General features: G+C 49.8%; 1 protein-coding gene across 3 annotated transcripts in view; it reads left to right on the forward strand.

Moving 5' to 3' along the window:
• Window positions 1–8,493, forward strand: part of B4galt5 (UDP-Gal:betaGlcNAc beta 1,4- galactosyltransferase, polypeptide 5) — an 87,989-nt gene extending 79,496 nt beyond the window's left edge. For 2 of the 3 annotated variants that reach the window (XM_005392328.2, XM_013518295.1), the window contains 3 exons: window positions 634–756; window positions 5,712–5,813; window positions 6,599–8,493. In XM_005392328.2, coding sequence (XP_005392385.1) covers window positions 634–756; window positions 5,712–5,813; window positions 6,599–6,746 — 373 coding nt within the window. In that variant the 3' untranslated portion in view covers window positions 6,747–8,493. The remainder of the gene's footprint in view (window positions 1–633; window positions 757–5,711; window positions 5,814–6,598) is intronic. The other variant, XM_013518294.1, reaches the window with a different exon arrangement.
• The last annotated feature ends 3,951 nt before the right edge of the window (window positions 8,494–12,444 follow it).

Genomic DNA, 12,444 nt, shown 5'->3' on the forward strand with positions numbered 1-12,444 from the left:
AAAAGGATGAGAGATACAAAGGTGAAATGTAAATTAGCTGCAGCACAAATGTCCATTAACTGATGAATGAATAACCAAAGGGTGGGCTGTCTGTACCAGGGTAAAAAGTAGGGTGCTTACCAGTGCCACAACATGAATGAATGAATGAATGTTGAAAATATTGGGCTCAGTTAAGAAGCTGGACACAGAAGTCATCTAATGTGTGTGATTCCATTTATTGTATGTGAAATGGCCAATATAGGCAGATTAAGGAGACAGAAAGTAGATTAGTGGCTGCCTAGGGCTGGGGGTTGCCATAGTGACTATGAACGGGTACAGGACTTCTTGGAGGATGATGAATATACTAATGATGGTGGTTATGGATGTACAACTCAGTGGATATACTGAAAACCTTTGAATCACACACTTTTAATGAGTGAATTGTATGGTATGTCAGGTGTGTCTCAGTAAAGCTATTATTACAAATCAGGAAAAGTTCCCTTAGCTCCTTTGGTGGGTGCTGGTCAGTGAGGGGCCAGTCAGATAGTCAGGGCAGCAGCACGGGGAGTGTCATTACGATGCTGTAGGAGGCCCCTAGTCTAGAAGAAACTGCCCTCGTGCAACCTGAGGGCCTGATGTTCTCTCTCCTTTCAGGCTTCCTTATACTGAGTTCTTTGGTGGAGTGAGTGGCTTAACGGTGGAACAGTTTCGGAAAATCAATGGCTTTCCTAATGCTTTCTGGGGCTGGGGTGGAGAAGATGACGACCTCTGGAACAGGTACTGCCCAAACCACATCCCCAGAGATGCTGCCTGAGGCTGTGCTGAGTGGGCTGTCCGGTGGGGTGTGAGGAAGCCACTTGTATAAGCCAGGTGTCCTGGTAGCCGTGTTTTATGGCAGTTTACTTTGTGTGTGTGTTTCTGTGGGGGTGGGGGTGGGGGTGGTAGTGTTGGATTGAACCCAGGCCCTTATGCATGTTAGGCAAGTACTCTGCCACTTAGCTGTACTCCAGCCTTCTTTATTTTTGAGATAGGGTCCCGCTAAGTTGCCCAGGCTGCCTTGAAGTTTCAATCCTACTTCAGCCTCCAGAATAGCTGTGATTACGTGTGCTACCCACACCTGCCTTATGAACCACATTTTATGAGGTTGAAATAGGTGGAATTAGTTTTGATATTATGGTAGTAGTATGTCTGATGCAATATGTTCAAAATAGTATTTCTGTGTATGGTTAATATAAAATATTGAGATAATTCACATGCATTTCTTTTTTACTAAATGTTTGAGATCTGGCGTGTACTTTATATTGTATCACCTGCCCCTTCTCAGTAGCCATATTTTAGTGGTTAGTCGCCACACATGGCTGATGGCCACCAGGGTCGGGGAGATAGCTCGGGCACATCGCCTGCCTGGCAAGTGCAAGATCCTGAGTTCAATTCCCGGCACCAAAAAACAAAAACAAAAACAAAAACATTTGATTTGTGGCTACCACAGTGGACAGAGCAGCTCCACACGGTTCTTTGAGTGGATTTTAGAAGCAGCTGAGGAGTAGTTTTCATTTGTGATAGACATAAGAATATTTGGAGTCAGAAATGATTTTTTTAGAAATAATTTTATATATTTAAAATTATATGATTATAAAATTAAAAAACAAAAACATCTGTTATCATTCAAAACACAAAAACTCACTACATCCAACCAAAACATCTTATTTTGTTCTCATTTGACATGGAAAAATAAAAAACTTAAATGACAATTTAACAGTTTTTCTTCTAAGGAATTTGTTCATTGTAAAATACATACGAGCATAAAAATAAAATTACATTACGTACAATATGAATGCTGAGAAATAACATTACGATTTTGGTGAGTTTGTCTTTAAAATGTGGTTCACAAACAATAATCTAACACCAGCATTTTAACTATAAAATAGCAGTGGGTGTGGTGGCGCACGCCTGTAATCCCAGCATGCAGCAGGCTGAAGCAGGAGGATCATAGCAAGTTTGAGACCAATCTGGGCTACCAAGTGAGCTCAAGGCCAGCCTGGACTGCAAAGCGAGACCCTGTCTCAAAAAGACAACCCCCCAAAAGTATAAAATAGCAGTAGCCTAAAGCTCAGGGTTGTGAAAATCAAGAGAGATGACGTCTTTTCATAGTGTCCGGCATGTGAAAAGTGCTCAGCGGATGTTACCGCTTGTGTACGTCAACATGAAATACTCTTCCGGCAGCAGCGTGTACCAGGGTTCCACTGAATTCTGTTACCTGGATGTACCATAGCTGTTCCCTATGTGTATTTAGTCCTTCAGTTTTCCCACAAGTATAGATTGTAATTGTGGATGTTCTTTTACCTGTTTCTTACTCATGTGTAGGAAAAATTCCTAGAAATGAAATATGGTCCAAAAAGAATCATTTTTAAGGCTCTTAGGCTGTGTTAGACAAGGGCTGTCCCCCTCCTGCCGTAGACGATACCTAAAATGTACACTTCCCCGACATTCTCTGCACAGCATCGTTGGCCCTCTGCAAACTGCATGTTGCACTACTGGTGACGGCGCATGCAGACTCGACCACGCCTTCACGTGAGGCTTACATTACACAGTCTCTGTGAACAGGCCTGGCTGAGTGTGGTGTCGTGTTTTTACAGAGGAATGAATAAATGGCAACCTGTAAGCACCAAATGTAGAAGAATTTAATTTCCACCATGTATCTGTTTACTTTCTGGCCTGGCTTTTAAAAAGAACGTATATGTTGGTTGTTATTTGCTGGTAAACACTCAGAAGAAGCCAGGTTTGGTGGCACACACCTGTAATCCCACCGCTGGCATGCTGAGGCAGGAGGATCACTGCAAATTCGAGGCCAGCCTGGGCTACATAGTGAGTTCAGAGCTGCCCTAAACAACACAGCAAGACCCTGTCTCAAAAAAAAAAGCCAGAAGATACAAAAGTATATAAACCACAGGATCACTGTGAGTTCAAGGCCAGCCTGAACTGCATAGTGAAACCCTGTCTCAAAAAGACCAAAAACAATAAAAAAGCAAGAAAACAAAGGCTATATAAACCAGAGAGTGTAAGTCTCAGTCCCCAGTGCCATCTGTTTTATTGCGTGGGAGGAACCTTTTAACAAGCTGGTTTTTTCTGTTCACATCCAGACATCTAAGCCAAGTCTCATCTCTTCCCACATCAGTGTCTGTGTTTTCAGTAACAGTTACATGGTATTCCCTGACACAGGTGCACAGTAATTCGTTTTACTTTCTCCTTTTGGTGGACATCAGCTGTTTATATTTTTTAACATCGTTTGTTCACATGGGCAAATATTTCTTTTGTGGGGGGGGTCTTTTTTGAGGCAGGGTTTTGTTAGACAGTTCAGGCCTTAAGCTCACTTTGTAGCCCAGGCTGGCCTCCAACTTGCAACAATCCTCCTGCCTCAGCCTCCCAAGTGCTGGGATTACAGGCATGCACCACCATGCCCAGCTACATGGGCAAATAATTCTTTTTTTGTGTGTTTGTTTTTGTTTTTTTCCCCCTGTACCAGGAATTGAACTCATGAGCTTACATTTGCCAGGCAGGTGCTGTGCCACTGAGCTAAATCCCCAGCCCCGGGCAAATATTTCTTTAAATTCCTGATAGTGAACTATACAGACAAGACATACATGCACTTTCAAATTTCTACTTTTTTCTGCCAAATTCTCCTCCCCTCCACCCTTGACCCGCAAAATTCTGACTAATGGTGCCTTACTATGCCTACTCTTTTTTCTCCTTTTTGGGGAGGAGTTGGGGAGTGATTTTTAGGAACCAACATGTCACATTTTGAAAGAAGAGAAAACAAAACCAAACCCTTAGCATTGAGGTTTTTTGTTTTTGTTTTTTTGTTTTGAGACAGGGTCTCGATATGCAGCTCAGGCTGGCCTTGAGCTCGCTTTGTAGCCCAGGCTGATCTCAAACTCGCAATGATCCTCCTGCCCCAGCCTCCCCATTGCTGGGATCACAGACCTGCGGCACCATGCCCGGCTAGCACTGCCCAGCACGACACTTTTCTCACACCTCCACTGACACGGCGTATAAACTGCCCTGTGCCTTTTCCCAGTCTGTGGATGGAAATAGAGCTGTTGCCGCGCACACACCAGGGCACCTGCTTGTTGGGGCCAGTGGCGCCTCCACGGCCACACTTGGCTTTGCTCCCTTCTGGCAGCTCCCAGCCTAGCAGAGGCCCCCAGGTGCGGGGCTGTGGCTGGTTTTCCCCAGCACCCTGCGTAGTTCCACGGGCACAGCAGCCATTCCACATTTGCCAGATTTGAACAAGAGCACGTTTTGGTGTGTCAACATCAGAGTGTAATTGGGAGCCAGAAGGAAGCTCTTGTAACGGTATTCTCTCATGAATGTCCCATCAGCAGCCTGCCTGCCTTCCTGTGTTAGTTGTTTCTTAGAACCAGTGAAGTTGCATGATGGGGCGGAGATCTTCCGTTTACTAGCAGCATTCAGGCTAAGTGGCCTGAATGCCACCTTTGAATTCTGCTGCCTAGCAGTGACTTTCATGATTGGAGAGGTTGTGCATGGAGATCAGAGCACATCCCAAGAAGTGGTGCATCCCTGTGGGGCGATGGGCAGAGGCCTCAAGTCAAGAAAATGCACTATGGCCTCCCTGAGTTGCTTTGTTGTAGGTTGTGGAAGGGCAGGTGTTGTGACCGCCGGAGGGAAGTGTTTTGCCCGGAGGCAGCAAGCCAGCCCAGAGGGCGTGCCAGTGCGCCGTTCTGTGTGCAGCTCCCTGCCACAGAGACCCCGTGTCAAGTCCCGTTGCTAAGGGTTTTGTTTTGTTTTTCCACTTTCACAATGTGATGTATTGTAGATTTCTATTCTGAACTCACAGACTTACTGGGAAGATAAACAGTTTGAATATTTAGATACAGGAGAAGTTCTGCTGTTCACCTGGCAGTTCCTTGGCCTTAGCACGTGACGTGTTTCAGACTAGAACATTGTGTTACGAGGCTGCCCTCTGTAACGCCAGGTGCTGGTAGAGAACGCGCACAGGTGCTCACCTGGTGTAGCAACCAGGCGTGTCTCCAGGTGTGTCTCACCCTCACCCAGGAGCCACTGGCTCAGATTGAGCAGTTGGAAGGTAGACACTGCATTTCCACTCCAGGTGCACGTTTTTACCTCCCTCTGCCAGCTGTTTTGTCTGGGCTGTGCCCCTTCCTTTGACCCCAGCTCTGCTGGGTGGACTTCTGTCTTCACCCCTGCTCACTTCTACAGTTCAAAATGTCCCCAACATAATTTCCAATTTGGGCTCTTTAAAGTAGAATGAGACTGGCTTTAAGAAATCTGAACTCAAATCTAAGTATTTGGGTTTTTTCTGTTCAATCTTTTAAGTTCCATAACTAACTCATTGACCAAGAGAAAGAAAAAAAATTTAAATGAATTTCCTTCTATGAGGTGTTTTCACTTCACGGCAGTCAACTCTATTTTCCTTGTATTTTCTTAATTTATATGTGACTTAATTGAATTGGAAAATTGTGAGAGCAGGTACAGGGAGCATAATCGTTTGGGATCAGCTCCTGGGGCTTCCTCGAACACACCCAGAGCTATGGGGTGTGGGGGGGGCCTTTCCTTGTGGTTCCATCTGTGGCCCCCACTGAGTCACGGAGGTGGCAGTAGGTGAGGAAGTGGAAAGCTGGTGGTGGCCTCTTGGGCGTGGTTACCCTGGGGGGCGCTTCCGGCTAAAGGCCCATTCTCTTGGTCTTGGACAGAGTACAGAATGCAGGCTATTCTGTGAGCCGGCCCGAGGGGGACACGGGGAAGTACAAGTCCATCCCTCATCACCACAGAGGAGAGGTCCAGTTTCTTGGAAGGTGGGTGCGGTTCATGTGTCCCCTTACAGGTGTCCTGTCTGTACGCTCACTGTGCGTCCCGGTGTCCCAGTACGCGGTAGAATTGTTGGTCCCACCCCACGTACTGAGTCCTGGTCTGACAGGGGTTTACCGCTGCCTGTGTCTGCTTGAACTGTGACACGGGGATGACATCGTCAGGCCTTGCCTGAGAATTTAGATAGCGAGTTCTCGGGGAAGTCCCTCGCTCCCTGTCCCCGCCCCAAGTGTGTGGTCTCCTTTGCATCTGGGGGTGAGGGGAGGGGGTGTTCACTCCACCACCCCTCCCGAGCCGCACAGCTGGCCGCCTGAGCTTTGCCCATGGGGTTGCAGTTGCTGTAGTCGCCCTTTTCTCTTAGAAATCTCAAGTGGGGCAGAGTAAAATCTCTCTGTGCTCACAGGTGACTTTGGGGGTCTCTGGAAAACTGTGGGGAGACTTGCTCTCCAGACAGGCAGCCCATCCCTGAGCCCTGCCTCTGTGGGAGCTGAAGGCACCGAGCACACACGCTCTGCTGTCTGCCTGTCATAGTAGCAGTACCCTCCCGCCCACTTGGCGACCTCAGCCTAGTCGCTGCACCCCACGGAGCCTGGATCTCCATTTGGGGGGCCGAGAGGGTTTAAATGTGGTAAAGCAGTAAGTGAGCCCCCCGGCAGGCAGCAGGAGGCGTTTCTAAGCTAACTCACTCCTGGTTGGGACTGCCCCATGCTGCCCTCTTCCTGCAAAGAGGTGGGGTCCTCGCTCAGAGCGCCCCCTGTGCTCGGCCTTACAGGTACGCCCTGCTGAGGAAGTCCAAGGAGCGGCAGGCGCTGGACGGCCTCAACAACCTGAACTACTTTGCAAATATCACATATGACGCCTTGTATAAGAACATCACTGTCAACTTGACACCCGAGCTGGCTCAGGTGGACGAGTACTGAGGGGAGAAGCACGTGGGCCTTGCCACCACCACAGAACTCGTCAGGTGACCTGTCTGGGGTCGCCACAGAAGAGACTAGAAACAAAGTCTAATGAAGGACCACAGGGTTCCAGGGAAAACTGTGACAGTACACGCACAAACGCCTTCACTGTAGGACCCGCGGGGCCCGAGGAGTCATCTCCGGACACCCCTCGACAGCACTGGCTTCTCGTCCTGCTGTGCACCCCATCTCCCACCTCAGCGCCCCGTCTTCACCGCACTGTCCGCAGCGCCTGACAGGCTGGGAGCCGCCCGGGCCGTCGTGGGCTGCCGCTGTGAACGCCTTTGGAGCCCAGCGCGCCCCGGCCTGGGCGGCCGCGGCCAGAAGCCGATGGAACGCCGCGCCGTTCTGTGCATCTCTGGCGTTCTCTTTGGCTTCATTTTTTAAAAAATTACCTGCTTTGGGTGGGGATTGAGGGTGGAAGGGAGGGATTTGGGGGTGATAGACATAAATATATAACAGTCACTTCTTGAAGAAGTATAATTGTAAATAAGCCATGTAAAATGCCTTTTTTAAATTTAATTTTATAGCTGGCTCCAATTCAAAGTGAGGATTTATACATTAGATCACATATTTGGTTGGCAAATGCAGGAACTCAGTTAAAATGCAATTGAAGAATATCATCTCCCAAACTGCTGTCGTCTTGAAAGGGAGTGGATACAGGGCCTGTCCCCGAACAAGCGAATCCCCTTTCTCCCCGAAGCTGACCTCTCCCTCCCCTCTCCTCTCCCAGGGCTCTTGCTCTTTCTGTCTGCTGTGGCCCCGCCTCCTGGTGGCCAGGCACACTCGCCCCCCAGGCCTGTGCTGGACAGGAGGCCGCTGCTGTGGGGCGCACTGCCGTCCCTGCCCGCAGCTGACCGCGGTGCTCTCTGTGTGTGCGCCGGCGCTCTGGACTTGCGTTTTGTTCTGTCTCCTGTGGAACCGGGCCCGGTGTCTGAGAGCTGTGCCTAAACGACAGCTGGCTTCAGGGATTCCTGTTTCCCTTGTGTTCCGGAAAGATGCTTTGTCCGCAGTGACTTGGGTGTGCTCCATGGAAGTGAGGAGCGGCTGCAGCGGGAAGAAGGCAGCCAGGGTGCAGGTGACACTTGCGTGCTGTGCGGCAGCCGGGCTCCAGGAGAGACCGCGTCAGAGCTTTGAGGTGTAGGCTAGCAGGCTCCCGCGTTCCTGAAGTTGGATTCTAAATTGCATTTGAATTTGTGCCTCTTTGTTTTTCCCTGAGCCAACGCCCTCGGTTTATATTTCTGGCCCTTTCTGCAGAATTCTGGAAGATGCCAGGTTTTTTTCCCCCTCCTTTTCCATAAAACATATTTATATATTGTGAGTAGGAGTACTTTCTGAAGAGTGCTTCATATTTTTTTTAATTGCCTTGTTTGCCTTCAACTTCTTAATTTTCATGGTTTACATGGGTGTGTGTAGGGGCGTGTGTATCTGTGTGCATTGGGGTTTTTCCGCTGCATGTGTTGGTTCCGTGGACGTATGATCCCCACACACTGTGGGAGTGATTGGCCAGGCCTTGTTTTTTTGTTCGTGTGCTTGTTCTTTTGAAGAACAGAGTGGTATTTAGGAAATAAATTGCAGCACTCTTATCGGCTCATATGAGAGAGCAGATGCCTGCCCTTGACAGTGCTGGTAAGTTGTATCATACATTGTAAAAGAGTTGTAAGCATTTCATGCTTTAAAACACCTTCACAAGAGAACATCGTACAGAGGAGTGTCTTCGGTTTCCTTTGTCTTACGGTGCATATAGCAATAAAGACTCCTTCCCCCTCGCTCCCATGCCAGCCTTGGCTCTTCCACTCTCATCCTTGTCTCTTTCGTCACTGAAGGCTGTGAGCTGCTTTCACTGTGACAGAGCTGTGGTGTCACTTGGGAGGATTTTCCAGGACAGGCTCATTCTGGGTCAGGGATGTCTCTGGAAGCCCTGCGTTAGTGTCATTGCCACCAAGTGCTGCTGTTGGCTAAAGACTGACACGTGATTTACTCACAAAATTGCTGATTTGAGGATAAGAGGAAAGCTGGGCGTGGTGGCGCACGCCTGTAATCCCGGCACTCGGGAGGCTGAGGCAGGAGGATCGTTGTGAGTTCGAGGCCAGCCTGGGCTACAAAGTGAGCTCAAGCCCAGCCTGAACTGTGTAGCGAGACCCTGTCTCAAAAAGACCAAAAAAAAAAAAAAAAAAAAAAAAAAAACAAGATAAGAGGAAAGGTTTGTTTTTACTGCTTAAAGTAGGGTCACTTACATCCTCTTGCAATCATGCCTAAGTTTGTTTTATTAGTATGGGATCTCTTAATATATGCTGTTAATCATGTGCCCACCAATTTGAATATCGTATGGGAAGTGTAATCATTGCAGGCGTAGCCAGGCACACGTGCTGTTTCTAGCATGAAATGTTCATGTTTAGAAAAAAGAAAGTAAGAACCAAATGTGACCTTGGACGTATTTTGGCAGCTGAAATTCTTCAAGGCTACTGACAAGTGACCCCTTAAATCAACCTAGTCTTTGATTGCTGTGTGCAAGAGAGGTTCCCCCTTTCATACTGGATTTGGGGGAGGTGATATTTGCAGAAATACTCATGGTGACGTAAGAGAGCTCTTTTGTCAGAGCTCCTCCACCACAGACATGGTAGCTGAGCAGCAGCCACATGTAGTGATTGTATCCACCCACCGATGACAATGGCATTGGACGTAGCTAGCTTATTTCCATCACTACTTTTTTTGAGATTGCTCTTATGTTTTAAGAGGTGCCAGGGGTACATTTTTGCACTGAAATCTAAAGATGTTTTAAAAACACTTTTCACAAAAATAGTCCTTTGTCATTACATTATTTACTCATGTGTTTGTACATTTTTGTATGTTAATTTATGAATGATTTTTTCAGTAAAAGATACATATTCAAGAACCAAACCTTGGTGGTCGTCTCTCTCTATCCAGGGCAGCTGGGCTTCGCGAGGGCCTTTCCTTCCTTCGGGAGGTTCAGCTTCGCGAGCTCGGTGACCTGGGTGTCCTGGGGTAAACACTGCCCCCTGGCCAGCAGTGGAAAGAACTCTTCCGGGAGGTGACAGCCCCGACTCCCCTGAGCTGCCCGCAGGAAGCCCCCCCCCCCGCCATAACCGGCCACATGGAGGCGGTAGTTTGGTACCTGAGGGTCCTCCGAAGTCAGCCGGGTTTACTCTCTGCCCTGTTCTGCTCAGAGATGATGAACATAGCTTCTGTTTATTGAACACTGACCACTCAAAATGGTATGCATTCTTGGAGATCGAGTTCTGTGCCCGGGTGCTTGGGACAGGAGCCGCAGAGTGAGGCGGGTCCTGGCGGCCCACCGTCCAGTGCCAGCGTGAGAAGTGAGTGGACTCGCACGGAGCTCTGCAGGAGTGCGCCGTGGTGACGGCGGGGGGAGGGAAGGGGCTTTGCGACAGGCGTGGGCGAGCCCAGGGAGACGGCTCCCAGCTGCAGGGACAGAGAGAAGTGGCATGGCCGGGCTTCGGGGAGGCGGGAAGACATCCTGAGAGCAGTCTGCAGTCGGGTTTCCAGCCTCAGCGCTGTGTGTGCAGGGGTAGGCCGCTGTGGGAGGCGTCTGCAGCGAGCCATCAGCGTCAAGCACGCAGGTGGGGGCAGGCGAGAGGCGGGTGGGAGGGGCAGAGGGCGAGCCATCCCCTGCTCGAGGGTGCTAGGGTGGAGGAGCCGCTGAAGCCGTTGGCGTCCGCGGCGCGCAAGGAAGAGCACGAGCTCAGGGTTTGGAGACTGAAGCACGGAGGGGTGCTTTGCGCGGACCCAGGTGGCAGCACGGTGGCAGCACGGTGGCAGCTGTGTGTGCCGTGGCCTAGGACATCCCGGCCGGGGGATCTGTGAGTGTCTGGCAGGAGCAGGGAGAAGGCGGAGGCCTCTGCGTGCCTCAGAGCACCCTGTGACGGCAGCAGAGAAGAGCAGGAGTACAGGAGGGACATGAGCGAGAGCGGCAGGAAGGTCCATGGGAGCTCGAGAGCATTCGCAGGGTGAATGCAACCAGAAAGTGACACGAGCTGGAAAATCACGAACTGGCCGAGGGGTGAGTACCGGAGCGAGGCAAGAGGTGCTTTGCTGCCCCGGTGGGGCGGGAGCCGCGTGGGCTTGGGCCGGCCACAGTGCTGAGTTAGTGGCAGGGGAGGGGTTTAAACAAAAACAGGGATCGAAGCTCCGCGCTGACCATCTCACCGGGCAGTGCAAACCCCAGAAGTCCGCTCAGTCACCAGAGTCGGGGCCTGGCAGAAGGGATTCCTGACCCCGCCGTTTGCCTCCCCTGGCCAAAACTGTCTTAATTTGGAGGCCATCCTGTATTAAAAACGGTAGTTCCCATTTATTACCTGCTTTGTGCCTGGGTCCGCGCAAAGCACCCCTCCGTCTAAGGTGGGGCTTCTCTTTCCCACTCGACCTTGGGGCCAGATCCCCTGTTGCCTGGGGCCTGAGGCACGTGTGTGGCCGCATCTCTGCCCTCTACCCTCTAACAGCCAACGAAGAACGTCGCCAGCTGCAGCCAAGTGACTGGGGAAGTAATGCCAGCAGCGGCTCTAGAAGACGAAGCCACAGCTCGCCTGGAGTTACAAAGGGGGCAGCTGAGCCAGCTGGGGGTGTTGCCACCGTGGGGAAGATGCTCCTTCCCGCTAGGCTGATTCTTCTGACCCAGCTTCCTTTTCACAAAAGTGTTCCTTTATGTTCGTTTTGTGTTTTTTTTGTTTTTTGTCTTTTTGAGACAGCGTCTCGCTATGTAGTTCAAGCTGGCCTTGAGCTCACTATGTAGCCCAAGCTAGTCTCAAACTTGCAGCAATCCTCCTGCCTCAGCCTCCCAAGTACTGACATTACAGGTGTGCACCACCATGTCCAGGATGCAAAAGTGCTCTTAATAGCTTTTGTTCACAGATAGTTTTTAAGGTATTTTTATTGAGAAACCAATAAAAGAGCACATATCTGCTACAAAAATAAAACAACTTCTAAATCACCCTTTCCTTAATTTAGCAGCTGAATGTCTTTATCACTTATATAAATGCACAGGGATAAACAGACATTTTGCTGTTGTGTTTGGTCCATTGACCTCCTCCCATGATGCACTGCTTCCTGGCATAACACTCTCGGGCCACTTCTCTGGAGAGGCCTCTGAGCGCTCAGTCCAGAATGCCACAGCCTTCTCTGTCCCCATACCCAGTTTTGTTTTGCTTCCCAGTATCTCTCGTTCTGCTTCATATTGTCTTTATATTATTGTTCCTTGACTCAGCCCCACTAAAGTGTCACCCTCAAGAACGAGACGCTTCGTCCCCAGTGCCAAGAGCTCATCCTGCTAATATAGATGGGAGCACATCTACCTGACCACTCCCCTCCACTCACCTGAACCTGAGCAACGCCCCAGGACCAACCCCCTGACCTTTTCCTGAGGCAGCCATAAGACTCCTGCAGGCCAGGTTCTCCTATGTGACCTGCAGTAACCTTTTCACGTGGAGCTCACTGAAGGTTCAGGTATACCGCTGTATCTTATACATCCAGTTGTAACAATGAATCATGGGAAAGGACATGCGCAGTAGGGGATGTGGACGTGACTCAGCACCCTGTCAGTCATCAGTCATGCTCTGGAGGACTCGGTGGGAGGTGCTGTAGACCTTGCTCAACATTTTAAATTCTTAAGCCCAGCACCCTC

Source organism: Chinchilla lanigera, unplaced genomic scaffold (genome assembly GCF_000276665.1).
Source record: "Chinchilla lanigera isolate Chin_1 unplaced genomic scaffold, ChiLan1.0 scaffold00044, whole genome shotgun sequence".
Lineage (NCBI taxonomy): Eukaryota > Metazoa > Chordata > Mammalia > Rodentia > Chinchillidae > Chinchilla > Chinchilla lanigera.